The sequence below is a fragment of the Achroia grisella genome, unplaced genomic scaffold (assembly GCF_030625045.1).
Source record: "Achroia grisella isolate CSIRO2021 unplaced genomic scaffold, CSIRO_AGI_Agris_v1 utg660, whole genome shotgun sequence".
Taxonomy (NCBI): domain Eukaryota; kingdom Metazoa; phylum Arthropoda; class Insecta; order Lepidoptera; family Pyralidae; genus Achroia; species Achroia grisella.
The window spans coordinates 5,290,676-5,313,677 of record NW_026712984.1 but is presented as its reverse complement, the minus strand read 5'-3'; the positions used below and the strand labels follow the sequence as shown (position 1 = coordinate 5,313,677).

The window sequence follows — 23,002 nt, the reverse complement described above, 5'->3', positions numbered from 1 at the left end:
CAAATTATAATATAAAATTAGCGCTTGTTTCCGCCATTTTGTCCTCGTGTTACTGTAACAGAATATCTATAGAATATACAATATGGAACTAAAAAAGTGTTCTGTAGAAAAAGTACTGTCAATAATTTTTGAAATAGAAAGAGTTTTCGCACAAAATATTTCATAATATGACAAATACATACTTGTTTTTTTATTTTTCTGAATTGGAAGGCGTGAAATTGAACATGCAAATAAATATTTTACGTCAGTTATATGAGTTTTTTTTATGTTATTACATGATAAGTAATTTAGTATTCGTGTATTTCTATTCTAGAATACTAATTCAAATTTTTAGTTGATTCCTTTCCGTTTTCAGGGTTTATTTAAAACTGTATGCTAAATTTCTTTCTCTTTATTTTAAGTATGATCCTATATTTATGATTTAGGTATTTATAACCTATATTTTACTTCTCCCATTGATTTCGGTTCAAGTAGGCAATGGGTATCTTGCACTTTTAAGATGTAGGTACCTACATAGATTTTTATGGAGTTTAAATTTTAATTAAACAAAATACCTATATATTTTTTTATATAACATGCTACGTAGCATGCAATTTTCATTATTATTTTATTTTCATCGAAATTCTGTCAACAATTAAATAATTACGTAAATAAATTATGACCTTTTAAGAAATTGACTAATAAATCGCTTTGTATCGCCAATATGACTACGACTACGTGTAGTGTTTATAGCTACCTGCCTTATAAATTAGATAGACTAATTAAATCTTTTCTAAGCTTCAATGATAATAAAAAGTAGCAAAATTGTTATGTTTATATAATTAAATACGGAAATTTAATAAACTGACTATAATTTGTGAGTGAGATGTAACTAATCCACAGCTTAAATACCAAAAAGTGAACACTTGAAGTCGATACAATTGTCGCGAACGACAAAACCGTAGTAATTTCATTAAATTCCCGTGCATAGTTATAAAACCTACTTAATTCAAATTTGAACAGAAATCTTAAAAATAAAATTCTTCTATTGTAGACACAAAGTTTTTGTAATTCTATAGAAAATATTAAAACAAACATCATCCTAATTTTTTATAAATATATTATAATAATTATGTACTGAATATATACCAAAATATGTTAAAATATTGAAATTATAATACAAGTGACAAGGTTTAATTTATAATTAAAATAATGTAATCATTATTAAACATGATACTTATAAAATATTATTTGTTTTGTACTTATATTATTATTTAATTTATTTTAATGACGAAAAGAAGCATTTGTTTCATTAGAGAATGGGAATTAATGGTTGGATTTAGTTTTGACTAAAATTGTATTGGACTAAATTAAAAAAACTGAGTCCAGCTATTGACCACTTGTATGAGTTGGAATGCTATCAAGATAAGAACTTACCTACTAGAAACTCACCTCTTATTCTTTTTAAATGATATTATAGATGATTGGTACATGTTTATCATGTACAAGCTCGTTTAAAAAGAACTCGAAAGTACTCCGAACTGACGGTAGGTGTTTGACATATCATAAGAGTCTGCAATAGAACTACATGATTATAGATATTTTGATTTGATTTAATAAAATATGATATCCTTTTTTTAATTGTTAACGTCTACTTACAATTGTCTCTTATTTGTACAGTTACTTTATAATTAAGCACAAAAACTGTGATCGAAGTAAATTATAATAAACAAATTAAATCTATTTTAAAAGATATATTTAATGACACGAATGAACCTCTTAGTTGAAATGCTTTAGTAATTAACTAAAACAAACGTTTTGTACTCAAATGTTATAGCATATTTTAATTTTAAATTATACTATGATGATTATTTTTATATTTATTTGACAGATTATTTTATTTTTATTATTATTACTGTGTGAGGATTATGTTAGTGTTTATGTGCACAAAATGTATTGTAAAATCTGTAACAAAGAACATGTGAATGAATCAGTAACAAACAAAGTGAAGTATCAATCATAGTTAAGTTTGATAACTTAGTTGCAGTATTGTCTCTAATTTTAAGCAATCTGTATCTTAATTATAAAGTATTGGGCATTATGTTACCTGTAGCATGTCACATTTTAGGCACTACGCTTATAACCCTGATACTCTAGCTGATCCGCGCTACTTCGTCTGCGATAGAGAGATTTTTTTATATCATGGTGGTAAAATTCAAGCATACCATCCATCTGGTAACGAGTCTATATCCTTCATACCCCAAAACACCTGAAGGGTCACGTACAACCGTTAAGAAACCTTATCTACTTGAAAAACTCCACGCTGTAGATGGCAGTACATTCCAGAATCTGAGTGAAATGACTGGGGTTCTCAAAGGAAATGAATTACTCCGTTTTTAAAACTATTTTTATTGATGCTCCACTTCTGTCGCATACAAGCAGAAATAAAAGCAACACAGAAGAAGCGTTTTGATTGGATCGCATATCCATCCATTTAAATTCGCTACGTAACGTACACGTAGGTACAGACTATAAAAATCAAATCCATCGAGATAACGTAGATTTTCAAGTTCAATCATCCTAATTTATAATTAAATAGTAATTTACACAATATATTTAAGATTTCTATCATTTCAACCCGATAATCTGCTGAAGCCATTATCTTCTATTGGTCATATATATGTTATATAGCTTTCCTTAGATAGATTAGCGGGTTCAACCACACAAGCTCTTCAGTTTGTAATATTACAAATTGTCACTGTGATTGTTACTTCATCTGATTGTTACATGTTACACAGTCCCCGTTCCCCGATCTATGTGTGTATGGAATTTATTTGTAACTATGTTTTTGTATTTCAAACTGATTAATTCAATTGCATTGTTTTTTAGGATGATGCTTGTAAATTATTTTAGATGAAATGAAATATAGTTGTAAATGGAAATGTGTTTTAATTTCGGAAATAAAAGCAATAGAAACTCCGGTAGGGCATACAAAATGGCGCTACAGTTCGCAATCAGATATAAAACAATAGTTTATATTTATATATATATGCAACACATATGATGGCAAACATTTACTGTAGCATTGGGTGCTTTAAACACCACTTAGTCCATTTTTTATGTAAAACTATCTGACCCCGTACACGTTGTTTTGCCATATAAATTAAAAGCACTATTAAAAAGGGAGGGGACGCCCTAAGAAAAGATGGATGGATTGTGTGAAAGATAATATGAATAAAAGAAGAGTATGTTTAGATATGACGACCGATAGAGAGCTATGGAAGAGAATGACATACTGCGCCGACCCCAAATAATGGGATAAAGGCAAGGCAATGATGATGATTAAAAAATAGGAGTTGGTGATAGATGGATACAAATTTAGGGTTGTATGTATCTTTTCATGCTACAATATAAAAAAGTATAATAAAAAAAACCGTTAGGGGTGGACAACTCTTATCACTCAGGGGTATCGCTGAATCTCAGACCTACTGAATATGCGTATAAAATTTCATAAAATACGGTAAAGCTATTTCGGAGGTATAGTAACTAACATTGTGACACGAGAATTTTATATATAAGATATAGCCCATATCATGGTTTTGGACGCCCATCCTCTATCCCTTTCCTAATTCTTACCCTTATCCCTGGTATTGCAGGAGCTCATGGGCGGCGGTAATGACTTACCATCAGATGTTTCACAAGCTCGTTTGCCTCCTGTACTATAAAAAGGCCTCATTATCAGCCGTTTTAGGTCTTGAAAAGGTAAAAAACATACATTAATGTGTAATTTATAATATTATTACAGACTAGAAGATCCGGCCACGTGTTGCTGTGGCTAAGGTTCTTGAATAAAATAATATTGCGACTATAAATTAAGATGTAAGCTATCCTACCTTTCAAATTGGATCAAATTTCACACAATGCGCAATGTGCAAATCAAATTTGCAAGCGGGTTAGTAGTTTAGGAGCGCTTCGCGCGCTCCTAAACCCAAACCAAACAACGTGACACATAATTTTTATATATAAAGATTATAAATATACATAATGCTAGAAATGCTGCGTAGATGTGACCTAATAAAACATACGGGTAGTAAGATTTTACTGCGCATTAAACGTTAAAATAAACATTATAATAATTTATTTTTTACAACCAATAGTCGTACATACAGCATTACCGTTTGACAAGCAGAAACAATAATTACAATCTATTTTATAAGAATGGCCTATAGGACAATGCTCGCCTTTTTGTGTTACAGGCACAATATCTACTCTGATCGGTTTCTGAGAACGCTTAGCACAAATCCGTGATGTACATATTACAGTTTTGCCATCGGATAAACATCGGCAATCATTGCAGTCTTTCTTATAATTATGCAACGGTTCACAATAGCCATGCAATTCATCTAGATCATTTGCATTTCTTGTTACATCATTACACTTTGGATTGACTTCGCATAATTGTTTTTTTGTACCATTTACTACTTCACAGCTACAAATTAGACAATTCAATTCGTAAACTGTATTCTCAACGCAGTCAAAATGCATCAACTCATTGGTACTTCTCGTTCTTGCACAAAATTTTAATGAGCACCCGAACGTTTTTTTACCGTCTCTTTCAACACATGAACATGTATTACAATCTTTTTTGTAAACATTTCCTGGTATGCAATTTTCTTCATTGAAAGGCTCATCTGTTACATCTAAAACTATATTGTTGTCACTAAATTCCTTATAATACATATTTTTAGATTTTAAACATTTTTTTACAGTACAATATGAATGTCCATTTTTATCGCAGTAACATAAATTACAATCTCTGCTAAACAAGTGTCCTTTCTTTATATTACTACAATATGATTGCACAGCTTCCACGGCTTGTTCATTTGAAGTGCAATTGTTACAATGCAGTCTATTATTTCTAAGGCAAATACACGTCTTACAGCCCAATTTATATTTATGATCTGGACGACATTGTGCATAAATATCATAATTGTCTATAATATCATTTTCCTTTCTTTCCGCATTATTTTCATCTCGAGCTATAATTACTGGGTCATTGTGAACACATTCTCTTTTTGTACACATATCTGTGTCTATTTTACCTTTGGACGGACAAAAACACACATTGCAACCGATTAAATAGAGTTTTGTTGGACTACAACTTTGATGCTTTGTTTCAAATGCTTCAATGACTTCGACAGGGTGAAGAATGCGGAATATATCTCGGCAGACTGGATTGGGCCAATTACCTTCTTCGTCGCAAACACAAAGGAGATCTTTTCGCTGATAGTGTACACCTGGTTCGCAGGGAGACTCTGAAGAGCGCCACGTGCCGTGTCCCTCCATACCAACGTTTATATCACGTATGGCATCTGTTATAATGAAACGTATTATTTAGAAGTATGTAGTTAGCTGCTGTTCAAGTTAAAAAAACATGTTGCTGAAAAAATGATAAATTTAATTGAAGAATAGAATTTGACAACCGATTGCTAAAATAGGCGCTCTGAATATTAAATAAAATGCAGTTACAGCTATTTGTTTCGCTCCATATGGAGATTAAGAAATGTAAAACTGGGGCCAGTACTAAACCTCTATATTACTGAAACGTAAAGATTTTTAGAATGAAACTGTTGCAATTATTGTTGTAATATTTTATCTAAATCTATGCAGATACTTTTAGCTAAAAACAGATGAGAATACGTCACTCAAAACTAAGTATTGAAGACTAGCCTCTTGCCAAAGAGAAAAAAAATAATAATAAGAAAGTAGAATTTAAAATTAGAATAAGATTGAAGAGATTCTCTTGTACAGTGAATCAGAAAGATTATCTTTGTTTTTTCTAACCATTAAAATGTCCAAACATGTCGACTTCATCACAGACGCGAGCCTTGCATGTATACTGATGTTTCTCATTACACGTACACCAATTGCAATCATTTAGAGCATACTTGTTTCTTGTGCATCGACCTTGCCATATTAATTGTGCTACAGCTGGAATATAAAAGTACTTTTTATGTAATTGGTATTATGTAGGTATTCCAGGGAATTAGAAACGTTAACTTATATTTATTACACATTAAAAACATAACGTTATTATGTGACATCCGCGATACTGCTTATACGTTGCTATTCTGGAAGACTAAGATCTCATACTACTACCGTAATTTCAGCGCTTTATTTGACCTTTCGACAGAAACATGCCTTGCAAAAGCGAACTATATGGCAGCTGAATTAATCATTTTTAAGGTCCTCGGTAAGTAGTAATCTTTTCGATATTTTTTTAAGATAAATACGCATACATTATTAATATAAAATAATAAAACTTACGCTTCTCGTGTCTTAATGCGGCAGTTGTAATAATTTGAAAAAGTATTAATGAAAGTGTTGTTCTTACAACCATTTTATTCAGTTACTTTATTTTTATTTTCATTGGTACAGGTAATAAAACTACGTTTTAATCTTCTCGTTTGATTAATGTAACAATTCGAAATATCTTTATTACTATTTTTATTAATTCGATAGATAAAATACAATCTAAATTATTTTACAAAAATGGTCAGATTAATTTCCTACTTATTATTATTTGGCTCAGTCAATGCAATTAATAATTCATACGCATTTTATAGGATAACCGTGATGTAAGATATAACTAACAAAAACCTTATCGTAACGTCTATTATTCCAGATGAAGCAGTCAGAGAGATTAACTATCGATGTGTGGTGAACGCAACACTTCACATTTCGCTCGGAATATTTGATACCAACTCGTCAGGGAAAAAAACACGGAAATCAAGTCAAATTTGACTTGATTTCCGTGTTTTTTTCATCGAAGAATGCGTCAGAATTATAAATTAACCTTAGTTTTTGTGTCAGACTTAAAATCGCATTAATAAAACTGTTCTAATTAAATCCTTTATTTACAAACTTTTTTTGTACAAAGCATTTTAGCATTTTTCAAACAGAAACACGTGTTACATTTAACTGCTTCCACAGCGCCGGGTACGCATTTGGTGTCATTTTTCAATGTGAGCATTGACCTCCTCAACGCCATTTTGAAAACCTTTTCCAGAACTTTCGGAATACTAAACTTTAAAAGGTTTTTATTATCAATCACTGTCTTCAATTTAGCATCATCTGTTTTTTTAAGATAACTCAAAATACTATTCATAGCAGTTGAAATTTCAACAACATTGTTTTTTGGATGCTGTGGTGACGGTTTTACTATAGATTCAATAACTATTTCATTATCCGAGTCTGCAACTTGATCACTTACATCTCCAGTACTGTCAACATAATTTATCTCCATGCTATTATCTGGTTCCTCATCTTGATAAGGCATTTGTGTGAATATACCTTCTCGAGCGATAACATTATTTACATCAACATTTTCGTATTCTTCGTCACTATCTGAATAAAGGTCCTCATTGTCATTTCCTTTTATATTATCCTCAACTATATTTTCATTCCCTTCCCTATTTACTTCAATTACAACATGACCTTGTTCTTTGGATGTATATCTCATGGTAGAAGGTGTAGTAGAATCTAGTTTCTTGGACCTTTCCATTACGTTTTTAACTTCGTTTTGTTGTAAAGAATTTTGATTGCCAGGCGTCAATTGTATTGCTTCTTTAATTAGGTCTTTACCACATAGTGTTAGATTATAACTTCCTAAAGCCAATTTTTTAGTATAATGTCCTGTGTTACATAATAGTTTATTATCATTGACACAATAACAGAATTGACAAGGTGCTAAAGCGTACCAGTTTTGTTTCTTACATGTGCCATGTACATAACTAAGGCTATTTGACTTTCTAGTGTTGTATTGTTGAACTTCATCGTTGCAAATATTTTTAGTACAATGTTTTCTGTCGATAGCACCTTCAGAGTTGCAACGACATACGTTACATTGTATAATTACATACGAATTTGGTTGGCATTTGGTTTTATTATTGTTTTTACTTAATAGTGTTTGAAAAGTTTCCTGGCATTGTTTATGTGGCCAGTATCCATAATTATTACAAATACATGTAATATTATTATTGACATAAATTTGATTAGGCTCACAATGGAAATTATTTTCAGTATTGTTACCTGAAATAATAAGAATCCTGTATTAATTTCTATTAGAATTTCGTTGTTCTTTATGTAACTGATATGGAAAATTGATAGAAAAAAAAGTTCTGTAATTTACTGCTAAAGTATCTATGCATTTCAAGCAGAAACACGTTGGTGGTTAGCATTGATGAGAGAATTGTTTTTAATTTTGAGTTAAACATAAAACTCATTTAAACATGTTTTAAGACTACATAGATTTTACATTGTATATAAGAGTCAATTTCACTACCATAGATATAGAGTTAGACCATAGAGTTTAGTGATAAATTATTCCTGATAAACGTTCTACAACGCAAAAATCATCAATCCATATAGGACACATTCTGTCATATTTTTCACAGTCGTGAAAAATAAAAATATAAATATAATAATATAATATAATAATATAATTCTGAACTAAAGTGGGTAGTCTAACAAACAAAGAAAGAAACTCAACTGCTATATTTTTTATCTAGAAGTAAATCTTTTAGTCACATAAAATCTTAATATAATTACGGGGCGTTCAGATAGAGTATCTGTCTAACATATTTAAAATATCGAAAATTCCTTATACAAGTAACGCCAGGCTTTAATTAAATTATAAAGTTTACCACTTACTCTCTGTACAGTTCTTTACTGAACATTCATATATGCCTTTTTGTGTGCAAACACAATGATTACAGTCGTTATGCAAAATATTACCAATTGCACAGGAATTCTGCTCATATTCTGAAAAAGGTAAGAAACTACTGTACTGTATTTAAATTCAAAATTGGAATTAACAGAGGCATTAACAAATTGACGTTGCATCGTGGTAAAGGTAGCACTTGATTCGGTCTATTGCGTGGTCCAGTCAAATGTTCAGTTTATAAGGATTTTGAATTTGGGGGAACAACTGATTAATTTCATTTTTAACATATTTAAAAAATTTATTTACACAAAATTAAACATTAGTCAAAACATAAAAGAAGGTATGTACATTGTACATGTAATGTAGATGATGGAGTAGCAAAATCTAAGCGTCAACTACCCGCATAAATGCTAAAATTTGTTGGTTGGATTACTGACCGAAATTATTTGACTTTGAAATTAATAGAATATAGAAAAGAAAAGGTCTTGCAACGTTTTATTGTGGAAAAATAAACACTTATTCTTTATTTTTAATTCGAGTGATCAATGAGACAATAGACTAGATTTTCTATATTTCTTACAGCATTACTTGCTAACGCAGAGACAGTTGTAGTTATCACCTCACCACTGTAGCGTTATTTGATGAGGTGTCGCTACATAAAATATTGTTTATTGTATTAGTACTTAGTGAATATATAAGTGTAATAATATTTATAAGTTTATAGGATAGTGTGCTACATGGCTTATTAGTAACGCCTACATTCGACGCGGAATAGTAACGTGGACTGACTTTACACTTACATAACTTAAATCTATGTTATCTGGAGAGGTACTGTATTAGAGGGTTGTCGAGTGTTGGCAGAAGTATTACAAGTGTAGGCACAGTGTTACTATTATATATTTAAAAATTGACAACATGATTGTCATAGTCTGTTATAATGATCCTTATTAAGATATTAATATTAACAATCTTACCAATTACATCAGTAGCTGCTACATATATGAGTAAAATTAACGAGAATATACAAATACCAATATATATAAACATCTTGTATAAACAATAAAGAATTAGAACAAAGTGATTTCATGAAATTAAAATCAGAGTAACTAAATTGGATTGTATTTGAAGCGTTTTATTAGCACTTAACTTGATGACCTGATTGATTCAATTGATTTTAGTAATTAGTGCTTACGAGTTACATATCGATTTTTAATGTATTTTTTTAACAAGCTTTGGCCACTTGATGAAAAATGATAATCATTTATATATATACTATCGCCAACAGCGAAGCCTGACCCTTCAACAATATGAACTATTCACTGTTGGATTCAATGGAATGATCACCCCCCTGCGCTGACAGTACTCCAGTGAAAGTTGATAAGATGAGTATGAAGTCAGGTCAGTTAGCCGTGACAGATTCAGTTTATGGTGGTATGGTGTGGTGACAGATATGGTTTGTCTATTGTATAGTATAGGGGACAAACCAGCTTGGGGCTCACCTGATGGTAAACGATTACCGCCGCCCATGAGCACCTACATCAGGGCAATTGCAAGTGCATTGCCGGCCTTTTAAGAAGGAATAAGCTCTTTTATTGAATGTTGCAATATCGTATCGGTTCAGAAATCATTGCTGGAAGGTAATTTCATAATGTGATTGTGCGTTTCTAGAAAAATGTACAGTGTAGGACTACATTCTTACTTAGTCACTAAACAAAAAGATACATTCACATTACAATAAGTTTATTGTCTTTTAAAAATGTAGGTTTTTCAGCAGCTAGACACGATTTTGCATTACTTTTGAAGCAATGTTCTTCAATAATAACATTGTGGTCATCACATTCACAAATGAAACACTTATCTATGATCCTACCAGGTTTTGCGCATTTATACTCTGTGTGATTGTGGTTCGTTGGAATGATTTCTGTCGTATCAGCAGTATTGAAACTTGTCGAGTTATCTGTAAACGAATTGAATACCATATAGTTTTTTTAATTATATAATACTGCTTGTTACATGTGATTTCGTCTGCTTTTATTAAGTTATAAAATAGTATAAGTCAATAGTATAGCATATAGTTTAGAATAGCAACATATTATTATTATAACATACCTATCATTATATTAAATTTAGTTACGACGTCTTTAGTCGTTTAATCATGAAAATATGACAAATGGAAAGGCACTTTTTAATTATTGTGTGCAGTAATAGGACTACATGAATATCTTCTATTATTTCACAATAAAAATAATCTTAACTTATTTGAATTCGATTTGTAAATGAACTGCATCAACACCAAAATATTTCTATTTTTCGCGTGTACGTAATGTTTTATCTTTGCCTATTGGGAACAAATTTGTGGCTGAATGAACGGTGTTTTTTTTTAATTGCTAACGCGGCCTGGAATACTTACTGGTTTATGTTTCGTTTTAATTATTCAAAATTAAAATTCTAACTTGATACTTTATATTGTTTTCATTCGGCTCTTCTTAGTGGTCCTAGGTGTAATCCTTTTATGTACTTGACATATTTCCCCTGGTTTCGTTAATCGCTCACTTGTATATTTTAATTTTTTTACAAATTATACCAAATATACAAATTATATAAAGATTTATGTATACCTTGACGTCTTCTGCCCATGGGTAAATAGTTGTAATTCGGGAACGCTTGCTCGCAATAAGTACCTTCTGGTAGCGGACGACAGAAGTGATTGATATTACCCATATAGGGACAAATGCATTGCCGGCATCTAAATAGTAAAGGAATTACATATATTTAACAATTAATAAACACAGATCTGGAGATTATTGAATGGGCAAATGCAAAAGAAGTTATGGTTTAGTGGCAGGCTTCTAAACAGTTTCGATAGACATGTTAGAAATTGAATATGGTGAAATTTCTTTCGAACATAGACTATATTTTTTATATTACGTCAATTCATACTTTAATGATATTATGGGGAATATTGAAATTATATAGATGAACGTTTTGTGATAGAAATCATAGCAAATGCACAGTTTTGATCTTATAATATTTGATTACAATTTTAAGGTACTTTGTTTTGTAAAAAATTGATAAAAATATTTCTTAATATGAATATGTCGAATCCCAAGAGCTTCTAAATATTAATATATTACGGATCATAAGTAAAAGGTTTTAGGTACTGAGCACTGGCTCTAAAATTATTCAATTTGGAAAAAAGTATATACTTGCTCTAAACTGCTATTGCAATTCTTCAAAATTAAAACAAAAATGTTAATTTAATAATATGACTTTAGTGACCTGATGATGTACATGGACCCAGGAGTGCATTCCTTTCTCTCTGAACTATCTGTCAGGTTAAAAGACGTGCAACCTTGGTCTTCTCTTCTAGTTCGGGGGTGAGATTCCTCAATGTTTGTAGAGCCACTTAAAGGTTCTTGATTCTATAATTTTAATTATCTGTATTCGAAATTTACATGACATAAGTTTGTAGAGGTTTTTTTTTATGGATGATAATGGAATGGTGCACCCGCCGCGCTAAAGGTTTACGCTGGCGGGGCACCAGTGGGGGATGATAAGATGAACATGAGGTCAGGTTAGTTAGCCCATCGTGACAACCTCACCACGAACTTATCACGATGGTTTCCAGGGGGAACCGCGTGGAGGTCAACCTGACATGGTAGCAATAGGGTTTTTAGTCCACATTACTAATTCGCTTCCCTGTATATTTACTATACACCTGTACATTACTAGTAATGGGGTCATGAGTCCACTTTACTAACAATCAATCTCCTTTCCCCCCAGTTTGTAGAGGTTAAAGGATCTTGATTCTATAATGATTTTAATACGATTAGCGTTGTTTAAAATTCATATATAACAATAGTAGGAGGTAATACATTAACATGATAATCTTTTAACAAGATAGAGGGAACCAGAAAAGATGCGACAATGTAGTTTACTAAAGATACCATAAAAGTTTTTTAACAGTTTTTTTACATTATAATTGGCGAACAAACTGAATTCCCACCTAACGATAGACGGTAACAATCGACTCTATACACACATAAACAGCAGTCCTGTCATCGGGATATCATAAGATGACTATAGTATAATATGACTATGTAATAATAATACTATTTCTTCTTTTCGTGTTCTTTGTCATTATCTGAATAAAGTTCCACTTTGTCATTTCCTTATTATATTTTATACTAGCTGTACATGCGACTTCGTCCGCGTGGAATTTAACTATATTTTTCTAAAATAAAAGTAGCCTAAGTGACACCTTATTACGTCAGCTACCTGCCAAAAATAGTTCCCTCAAAATCGGTCCAGCCATTTCAGAAATTAGCCGGAACAAACAGACAGACAGACAAAAATTGTAAAAAATGTTATTTTGGTGTATGTATTTATATTCATATGCATGTATTAAAATACGATTATTTCAATATTACAAACAGACACTCCAATTTTATTTATATGTATAGATTATATTATACTTACATATTTTTTGTCAATATTGGAAGTATCGTTACATAAAAGTTGAGTGCAAGAAGCATAAACTCTTAGACCCATATCTGGGCAAACGCAAACTTTGCAATCAACCACGAATTCTTCACCGGGAAAGCACATATCTAGTTTTCTTGTGCTATAATCAAAATCATGTATACTCAACAAACTTTTGGATAGCGTAAATATCTCCTTCCAAGGAGTACCTGCATCAGAGCATGTATAATTAGTACATACTCTATCAGCCTTATTACCATTGGGCGGACAAACGCAGACATTACAGTCGTCACTGAAAAGTTGACCAGAAACACAATTTTCTGATCTGAGAAAATTCTTTTCACAAACATTTTTTGTACATCGAGCTACGTTTTTAAAACCATCTTGAGGACATATACATGTATTACAATCTACAATATAGTACTGCAATGGATCACAGATTAAGAAATCGTTGTTTGCTGACTCATCTAAATCTTTGCAAGCGTTTTTTGTACATACTCTGTCATTAAAACTACCTGTATCAGGACATATACAAAAATTGCAATCGATTTTAGATATAGATCCAGGAGTGCATGTATCACTAACTTCTGAAACAGTTATTGGTGGTAAAGATTTTTTAATATTATTTTGGACAGTTCTTTTAGCATCGCAATCATCGTAGGTACACCATTTAAGATCAATAGTTCCGTTCTTTGAACAGTAGCAGGTATTACAGTCAATATCAACAAATGTGTTAGGGTCACAAGTTTGATTGTATTGTTCGTTTATAATGTTATAGCTCTTTATCATAGCTGATCTGGTTCTATATACTTTGTCTTCGGTCATAGATGTGCAAAGTTTGAAATGAGTGTTACCGCTTTTTGGACATATACAATATCTACCTTGATCTAAATACACTGTGTTTGTTTCACAAATATCATTAACTATAGTATTTTTAATAGCATCTCTATCAATCAGGCTGTTATTTTTTGCATTATCTTTTAAAACTTTTTGTAACACGTTCAGTTTACTAATATATGAGCACATTCTAGAGCAGTATTTATTGCTTGTTTGTCCGTTTCTTAAACAAAAGCATTCTATACAAATAGGTACCATTTCTCCAGGACTACATGTTGTTTTTGTTACATCATATTTGAATTTGTTGCTTTTCAAACAATCTAATTCGAGACACGCATTTTCATTGATGTTTCCGTTAGCGTTACAATCACAGTAGTAGCATTTTGGTTTCGTGAAAGTATGTGGTACACACTTGGTCGATCCCTTTCTGAGGTTATCTAGAAATTTAAATTTCGATTCTTTATTACAAACAACATTAGTGCAATGTTTCTCATCAGGTATACTGTCATCAGGACACCAGCAGACGTTACAGTTCTTTCTATAAAAAGTTCTTGAGAGACATCTCCTAGGTGATTCAATTTGTAATGCACAAGTTTCTACACACTTATCAGGTACAAAATATCTGTCTTCCGAACATAAACAGTGAAAACAAGGAAACAAGTACATTACATTAGGTATGCATAACCTCTTATCAGTGATAAAATCAGATGGCAATTTTTGGCAAGATGAGTCTAGAGCACAAGTGGCTTCAGAAGTCCAGCCTGATGCGGGACAGACGCATATACTACAGTTGATGTAATATGATTTGAATGGAGTACACCAAGGGCTAACAGTTGACAACTTTTCGCGAAGAATCAAAGATACACTTTTAGCGGTAGTTGCGTCATCAAGACAAGTGGAGACCGTGCACGATAACTGGCCGTCTTCTTGACAGATGCATTGGTTACAATCTTTCCATATAATTTGACCTGATTGGCACTTGTATCGGCGGCTAATTCTATGGCAATTTGCCTCATTCCAGTGACCAATGTTATCGCATACGCACAATTGCTCATTCATAATAAATTTTGTATTGGGAACACACGTACCTACAAGAAAGCATAATAGTGAAAATTCAAAATGAATTCAACTATAGGAATATGATAATATAGACTTACGAATTGAAAATGAAGATGAAAAATGTAATGATAAAATTAGAAATGCTACTATCATTAGCATTTTCCAATTGTTGAAATAAAATATTGTTTGATGTTTTCAAAATTATGGAACTTAATTTCATGGATAATGAACATGTAAGTCAATAAAGTTCTAATTCCCATGTGCAGTTTTTAATTTCATACTGTGATTGGAATTACCGTAAGAAATTAATTGCTTATTGAGATTATAATTTGAAAGCGATTTTTATGAAATACATATGTCTGTAGTAAATATACACATTTATACAGTTTTGTCAAAGAATAGATAAATTATAAATCACCGTAGACAATTAACACAGCGACATCTAGTCTCTCGGAAAGCAGATCTTGTGTTATGGGTACTAGACAAGTACTTAGATATTTTTTTTTGTAAATGCATACAAAAAAAAATATCTAAAAACTAAGATACATAAAAAACACTCAGATTGAATTTTTGCATCGTGCAAGGAATCGAACCCGCGACCATCGGAAGTAAAGCAATGTGCTAAACCGCTAGACCACCTAAGGTGTATTATGAGCAAGAACTTTATAAGAGAGTACTCTAGCATCTCATTATTCAACACCGCTCTTCACCTACACGTAGTGAACCTAGAACCTATAGAGACATGGACGAAACCACGGTGGGGCAGGGTGATAAGCTTGCCCCACCCTGGCTCTGATCTGTAAAGAACCTAAGCAAACCTAAAAAAATTATCTAAGTACTAACTACGATACTTAAAATCCTGAAGACAGTTCATACTCGACAGTCGATTTCTTGTTATAGGTAAGCAATGAATGAAATAGAAAATGCTAATGATAGTAGAGCAATATGAAAGTGTTTTGAATTCGAGTTATACATACAGATTAGGGACGTTATGGATATGAAATTTCGGATACGGATAGGTTTCGTATATAGGAATTATTATTGTATCGGATACGGATACGGATGTGTATATGAAATTATTTCGGATTATCCGTTAGTTTCGGATAATATCGGTTACGGATATTATTTTTTTAAGGAATGTCAAAAGAAAATCACAAATATCCAATAAAATGTTTACATAACGTGTCTTAATTAGGCTCCGCCCCTATCCGATATTATCCGAGACATTAATTTCGAATTCGGTTACGGTTACGAATATTTTTTTATACCGGATATCCGATAGCTTCAATTACGGTTACGCAGCTCCTTAACAGCCCTGATACAGATACGGGGTGCTAGGATAATACTAAAAGGTAGTCGTTTTGTATGAACAAAAAAAATCGGGATCGAGATCCTAGATCGAGACCGAGAAAGTCTAGCAATTCTTAGTGGAAGAGAACGAAACACGATGATGAAATTACAGTCAATATTAACAATTATTTATTTATTAATTACGTTCTGACGGTCGGTGATAGGTTACACACTATAAAAATACATTCAATTATTTATTTACATCCGCTATTTCGTTGTATTATTATCCTGACAATGAAATGTTATAATTATATAATCTAACATAGTCTTTAATGCACTTAGCATTAAAGTCCATATTTCTGCAGATACAGTCGATGTTTCTTCAATTGTAGCGTCTGTACATAGTTCAAGCAGGTTTTTTGTGTGCACCGTAATGTACCGTCGTCTTGGCAATAACATTTATTGCAATCATCTCTGAAATAAAGTATACAGAGTCTGGTCTATTTTTTTACTACGATAGTGGCAAACCTGCAAACGGTCAATCAGCTGGTAAATGATTACCGGTTATGGACGCCTGAAACACCAGGGGTGTCACGTGTGAATTGTCGACCCACATCTATCCAATATACATACTTAGACGGATTCTGTAAAAAGTCGTATGCGGTGAGTAATCTTAGTTCCCTATACAGCCGCCAAGCAGCTTACTACATTGGCCCGGATGTTAATTTCCAGGATTTGCACTACTCTATTTGCATACATTTTTTTATTAAAGAAGAGGATACAGTGATCTTACGTAGTTTAGGGCATACTGATCTTAAATTTTTAGGTATACTTAGTATCATATAATTAGCCTATTATTATTAATTTTATAGATATATATATGTATATCTACGGACGTATAACTAAACGTAACAGACAGAGTTATTTTCGCATTTATAATATTAGTAAGAATGATCGCAAATTCTATGTTTTAATGTCATAAAAAGAAAACTAAATGTATATAGATAAAAGAAATGTAGTTACTTGTATATAGTCTGTGCTAGACATTTGTCTTCCTTTAAACTGAGTGTTAATCTAGGTTTCCATTTGTTATACTCCCCGTGCAGTAGTCTCAGGGCGGTTAATTCTTCCTTACATCCTGCTATTGCCTTGCATTGAGTAACTCCCTTTACACAAGAACAAAGAAGGCATTCTATATCTGTTGTGTACTCGTCTCTATTGCAAGGTTTACCTAGATATATAGACACATTATTTATCTGTACATCTATACATATAAATAAAATTGAAGTGTCCGTTTGTAATATTGAAATATCCGTTTTTTACTATATGCATACGAATATAAATACGGACAAAAATAACATTTTTTACAATTTTTGTCTGTCTCTCTGTTTGTTCCGGCTAATCTCTGAAATGGGTGGACCGATTTTGACAAGACTTTTTTTGGCAGGTAGCTGATGTAATAAGGAGTAACTTAGGCTCCTTTTTTTTTAAAAAAAAATTTTGAACTCCTTCTTACAAAAATTGCGTTGTCGGAGAAGTATGGAATTTCGCACACGTATCATTTATATAGAGAAAGAGTGCAGAATGCTAATATTATTTTAAAATTATACATAAAAAATACATATGTTTCAAATACATGTAGTATTTGAATTAATCACGCAAATATATTATTTAATTTATTGTTAAAGTCTGTGATCAAATTGAGAATAGAGTAATATTGTTTGTCTTTACAATTATTTATTGTTAAATTAATTATAGTCGAATTTCGGCCACTGGTCGACGTTAATATTACTAGGTAAAAATTATACTTACCTGTACGTTTATTAGCATCAACTCTATGCATATCGTCAAGACTTAAGCACAGTACTTTAGAGCACAGTAAGTTCTTATTGACCAAACAGAGGCATGTGTTACAGTCTACTTTGTACGCTTTACCAGGCTCGCATTTTGTTGCTGCATTTGGCAACATTTCTAAAGAGTTCAGGTCTTCCTCTTTGAAACGAGGACGGACATCGTTTGGTGTGAGCATTACAATACTACCTATAAGTGCATAAGACAATGTTATGGGTTGGAGAGAAGGGATTGTTAGTAATGTGGAATAACCCCATTGTTATCAAAGTTGGTACATTGCTAGCAATGGGGTTATTAGTCCTGTCAACCTGACATGTTGTCAGATTGACCTCCACGTGGTCCCCCTGGAAATCATCGTGATGAATTCATTGTGAATTTACCACGGTGGACTAACTGACCTAATTGCATGCTCATCTTATCATCCTCCATTGGTGTCCCGCCAGCATAGCCGTTAGCGCAGGCGGGTGCACCATAGCACATCCATAACAAAGTTATACATTATTTTCATCACTATCTTTAGACTAGACGATAATATTTTGACAGGTCCTATGATGTCATAAGAATCTTTACAGATACCTAATAAAACCTACTGTTTAAACTAAAATAGCTGGAGGAATTAGGAAAGGTTTAACATAGACCGAGTATATAGGTTAAGCACAGACATGTAGGTTAAATGAAAAATTCTGAGAAAAATATTTCTTAAAGAGGAGAATAGTACAATTTGTGAATCATTTTATTATCTCATCTATAATTGTATTGTTTAATTTATTAATAACCCGTCCCAACTTAACGCGGAGGCATTATCAATCTTTGAATTTCTCATCTTGTACTATAACACGCATGTAAAGATATAAACCTTCGTCTTGAATCACTTAATTTATTGCTGAAACCTGTGTTAAAATTCATTCCGTAATTTAAAAGGTATAAAGGAACGAAAAGCGGGAGCGTCTTTGTTTTGATAACATAGTATAGTATATAAAGATACAAGACATAGCGTTGTATAGATTTACGAAGTCGCTGGCACCACTTTTTGTAAACATATACTCAGATCTAATCTCTTAAAATTCTGCCAAACAAAATAATAATCTGTACAACTATACTACAGAAACATATCTCACACTTCAACCTAAACAGCTTACGAAGTGACCTACTTCGCGGATGAAATAGATGCGACAAAAGTACGAGTTTCAACACAGACTTTTTATACAGACCATATTTTATTACAGATTATATTTAACCAAGGTAGACGTAAATTATTTCAGGACAATTAACACAGTGCCATCTAGACGCAAGTTAAGCTAGCTAAAGCTTGTATTATGGGTACTAAATAACTGATACAAATATATATCTCTTTTTTGTAAATACATAAATAACATAAATAGAAAACACCCAGACCGATACAAACAATCATACTCATGAATACAAATATTTGTTCCGTACGAGGAGTCAAAAATAAGTAATTAAAAATATCAAAGACATCAACTTACGTCTGTCATAACAGTTTACATTCTTCGTGCAACTGACAATACCCTTCTCATTACAGAAACATTTTTTGCATCCCTTCTTATACAATTTGCCCGGTATACATTTCGCTGAAGGTATATCCGGATACTTTATATCAGTCATTCGCGTTCTCAAATTGATTACATCTTTCGGTTCCTGTACACCTTTTGGTTTCCTTTCGTGAAATATCACGTTCAAATCTTCTTCAGTTAGACAGGCCATTTTAGTGCAAAGAAGGGAATTTTGTTCACCGCATCGACATGTATTGCAGTCCAAGCGATATATCTTTCCAGGGATGCAGGATTCTCCATTTCGTATGCGTGGTAGATCGCTGTTGTGATTATTCCAGTGGCTTTCATTTGCTAAAATAGGAGCGAACGGTATCTTTAATATATTATTTCAATGACCAATGTTCTTTTACTATAATTTATTTATTTGCTTTGTTTAGCAAATTAGTTCTGCGGCGAGGTACCGCTAGCATCTGAAGCCTTTGTCTCCGCTCCAGATAGTTCAGTCTGTATAATGCAAATGAATGCATATCATATATATCACAGTGGGTGTATTTTTTAAATAATTATTACATGCCAATGTGTCTTTACAAGTATTAACTACTTAAAAAATTCGTTACAATAATCATTAAGTACAATTTTATAAGATAGACTAGCCGACCCAGCAAACGTTCTTTTGCCATATAAATTAATATCGCTATTAAAAAAATAGGAATTGGTGACAGAAGGGTGATAATTTAGGGTTGTATGTATTTTTTAATGAGACATAGAAAACATAAAAATAAAAAATTGTGTCGAAGAATTAAAACATTTTTATGGCGTGAGCTATCCTTAATACTTAGGGGTATAAAAATTCGTTATAATCCTAGTCTCAGACCTACTGAATATATATATAAAATTTCATCAAAATCGGTCAAGCCGTTTCGGAGGAGTATAAACACGAAACCTGTGACACGAGAATTTTATATATTAGATAATGTTTCTGTTGGGGAATTAAAACACAATGTTCTTTTTACTCTTTTACTTTCAACTACGCATCAGCAAATCAAGAAAACATTTTATGACCTCTTAGCATCATAGACTCAACTGCTTTGGAATCTAATACGAAGTTTTCCAAGCACATCATCGTCGTACAAGATGCTATTCCCTTCATAGAACATATACAAGTGTTGCACTGTAGTCTGTATTTCTGGCCTGGTTTACAATTATCGTTCTCACTTCGTAATTCGGGCAAAGAATTAAAATCCTGAAGACTTCTGGAAGATCTTAAAGCATTTTTATTGTTAGGCTGCGTACATTTTCTATTTGTACACGCAAGTGCCTCTCCATTCTTACATATGCATCGATTGCAATCCATGGCGTATACAGAATTTATGCTGCAAGTATTTGAAGAAATATTATCTCCAGTCCTTTGCCATTTTTTTCCTATATCTATCAGTTGTCCTATATCACTTCTGTTGATCATATGTAATATAGTTTGATTAGTAACTTTGATGCAAAGACGGTCTATATAATAATTGATTTCACTGCAAGAACATAACTCACGGTCAGTTCTTAGTATGTCACCATATTTACATATATTTGCTTTGTTGCCTTCGTACATTGTCGGTTGGTGCATGAATTCAATTCGATGAAGCCATTTGATGGACATCGGCAAATGTTGCAATCCATTAAATACAACATGTTTGGGATACATTCAATATTAGATCGTAGGTTGTGTGTAATGTGAGTTCTTTTAGGTTGCAGATAACGTAATTTACTTCGACAGTTGGTTGATGTCCAGTATCCTTCATCGTTACATGTGCAGAGTAACATATCTTCTGTATACATCAAGTTTGATTCACATTCTCTCCTTTGCAATGTTTTGTATTCTGTAAGAAATGTTTATATAAGTTTTGCGTCTTCAAATTACTCTTTATTATGAATACGCTTTGCCTCATATGGAGAAATTAACTTATCTTCTTTTACATGTTCATAATTAATTTGCAACCCCAAAACTAACCAATATTATTGTATTTTGTTTGACTTGTGCTAACAATTTATGATGACTAGTGAAAAATAATAGATCGAGCATGTAGGTCAATTAGCCTATCGTGGCGATATTCTCAGGAATTAACCAGATGGAACCGGTTATGAATGTAGCACTGGGTGAACAAGTCCCCTAAGAAGATAACCTAATTACCTGTCCCCATTATTAAGTATGATGGTAGAACAAGACAATAAATTGAGCCATCATTTATGATTAAAGGTTCAATTTAGTCGATGAGATTATAATTATATAGTCTATCGATTTTATTTTGCATCGTCAACTTTAACAGTCATGAATTTCCTAAAAATTTGTATTTTATGAAGAACGTCCAAGATTTTCTTTTGCTTTTATTTGAATAATAATTATTATAGCCTTCATTCAGATCAACTTATACGTAATTTTAAAACAAATAAAATTTTACAAACGAAATAAAATGTTATATAGTATTTGGATCTTTATCAATTTCTGCAATCGTTTCCATTCTCATCTTTCTTGAGCCACTCTATTCCATTAGTCCTGCCACTATCCTAATTATTAAAATTAGCTTTTATTTGAATATTATTATGAATAAAATTTACCTGATTCATTCTTGCATTTGTCTGCCCTGCAGTAGTACACACCGTCAATGTTACAAACACATGTATGGCAGGGTCCGTGTACAGTAGAGGTAGGGACACATGCCTTTGTAGGTTCCACTGGTATCATAGTATTAACCACAGTAAATACAATCTATGCATACTATCAAATTTATTGTGTATGTGTCGGATTAGCCTAGTAGCAAGACTGGCAAATGCACGAGCAAATTTATTGTGTATGTGTCGGATTAGCCTAGTAGCAAGACTGGCAAATGCACGAGTCTTGCCCAAAAAGAGACAAGAGAAGTGTTTTTATATTTGAGCCTAAATAAATTAGTGCTGGGTGGTAGTTTGTATTCACACGTTTCGACTTGTAAAATGTGAACTTACAAGGATTTTTCAAAAGAGCAACACACAAGTTTCTTGCTTATTCTTCTTGTGATGAGACAGCTTTCCGAATAAGCGGTAGATTTAAAAAAATGTTGACTATTCAAAAGTGCTTAAATTAAGTTTATTTGAATAAATGATTTTCTATTCTATTCTATTATAGTTATACTAACAATATAAAACTGAAGAGTATGTTTGTTTGTTTGCGCGCACTTATTTCAAGAACTGCTAGTTCGAATTACAGAGATCTTTTTGTGTTGGATTGTTCATTTGTCGA

The 23,002-nt window shown here is 32.2% G+C and overlaps 4 protein-coding genes across 4 annotated transcripts; all 4 read right to left on the bottom strand.

The window, feature by feature from the left end:
• Positions 1 to 4,116: 4,116 nt before the first annotated feature.
• LOC131849692 (uncharacterized) lies at positions 4,117 to 6,379 on the bottom strand. Its single transcript, XM_059199804.1, has 4 exons — positions 6,307 to 6,379; positions 5,824 to 5,970; positions 4,701 to 5,351; positions 4,117 to 4,670 (listed from the first exon to the last, which is right to left on the bottom strand). Exons 1-4 carry the CDS (start codon positions 6,377 to 6,379, stop codon positions 4,117 to 4,119), a joined length of 1,425 nt encoding a protein of 474 aa, XP_059055787.1.
• Positions 6,380 to 6,892: 513 nt separating this feature from the next.
• Positions 6,893 to 10,231, bottom strand: LOC131849691 (uncharacterized). Its single transcript, XM_059199803.1, has 2 exons — positions 10,204 to 10,231; positions 6,893 to 8,070 (listed from the first exon to the last, which is right to left on the bottom strand). The coding sequence occupies exons 1-2, from the start codon at positions 10,229 to 10,231 to the stop codon at positions 6,893 to 6,895; spliced, it is 1,206 nt and encodes a 401-aa protein (XP_059055786.1).
• A 158-nt stretch (positions 10,232 to 10,389) lies between these two features.
• LOC131849689 (uncharacterized) lies at positions 10,390 to 15,082 on the bottom strand. Its single transcript, XM_059199801.1, has 4 exons — positions 13,184 to 15,082; positions 11,984 to 12,126; positions 11,323 to 11,450; positions 10,390 to 10,661 (listed from the first exon to the last, which is right to left on the bottom strand). Exons 1-4 carry the CDS (start codon positions 15,080 to 15,082, stop codon positions 10,429 to 10,431), a joined length of 2,403 nt encoding a protein of 800 aa, XP_059055784.1. The 3' UTR covers positions 10,390 to 10,428.
• A 1,634-nt stretch (positions 15,083 to 16,716) lies between these two features.
• On the bottom strand, positions 16,717 to 22,468 carry LOC131849688 (uncharacterized). Its single transcript, XM_059199800.1, has 6 exons — positions 22,342 to 22,468; positions 21,495 to 21,605; positions 19,711 to 20,088; positions 18,185 to 18,412; positions 17,396 to 17,603; positions 16,717 to 16,846 (listed from the first exon to the last, which is right to left on the bottom strand). The coding sequence occupies exons 1-6, from the start codon at positions 22,466 to 22,468 to the stop codon at positions 16,717 to 16,719; spliced, it is 1,182 nt and encodes a 393-aa protein (XP_059055783.1).
• Between the last annotated feature and the right edge of the window lie 534 nt (positions 22,469 to 23,002).

Coding starts and splice junctions, on each gene's coding strand:
- LOC131849692 (XM_059199804.1), bottom strand. CDS start 6,379: ATGGTTGTAAGAACAACACTTTCATTAATACTTTTTCAAATTATTACA. Junction 5,971..6,306: donor CGCATTAAGACACGAGAAGC/GTAAGTTTTATT, acceptor TTTATATTCCAG/CTGTAGCACAATTAATATGG. Junction 5,352..5,823: donor CATGTTTGGACATTTTAATG/GTTAGAAAAAAC, acceptor TCATTATAACAG/ATGCCATACGTGATATAAAC.
- LOC131849691 (XM_059199803.1), bottom strand. CDS start 10,231: ATGGGCGGCGGTAATCGTTTACCATCAG. Junction 8,071..10,203: donor CGGTAATCGTTTACCATCAG/GTGAGCCCCAAG, acceptor TTATTATTTCAG/GTAACAATACTGAAAATAAT.
- LOC131849689 (XM_059199801.1), bottom strand. CDS start 15,082: ATGAATGAGCAATTGTGCGTATGCGATAACATTGGTCACTGGAATGAG. Junction 12,127..13,183: donor CCAATATTGACAAAAAATAT/GTAAGTATAATA, acceptor TTAAAATTATAG/AATCAAGAACCTTTAAGTGG. Junction 10,662..11,322: donor CATGGGCAGAAGACGTCAAG/GTATACATAAAT, acceptor ATTCGTTTACAG/ATAACTCGACAAGTTTCAAT.
- LOC131849688 (XM_059199800.1), bottom strand. CDS start 22,468: ATGATACCAGTGGAACCTACAAAGGCATGTGTCCCTACCTCTACTGTA. Junction 21,606..22,341: donor CAAATGCAAGAATGAATCAG/GTAAATTTTATT, acceptor CATTTCTTACAG/AATACAAAACATTGCAAAGG. Junction 18,413..19,710: donor TGTAAACTGTTATGACAGAC/GTAAGTTGATGT, acceptor ATGCACTTATAG/GTAGTATTGTAATGCTCACA.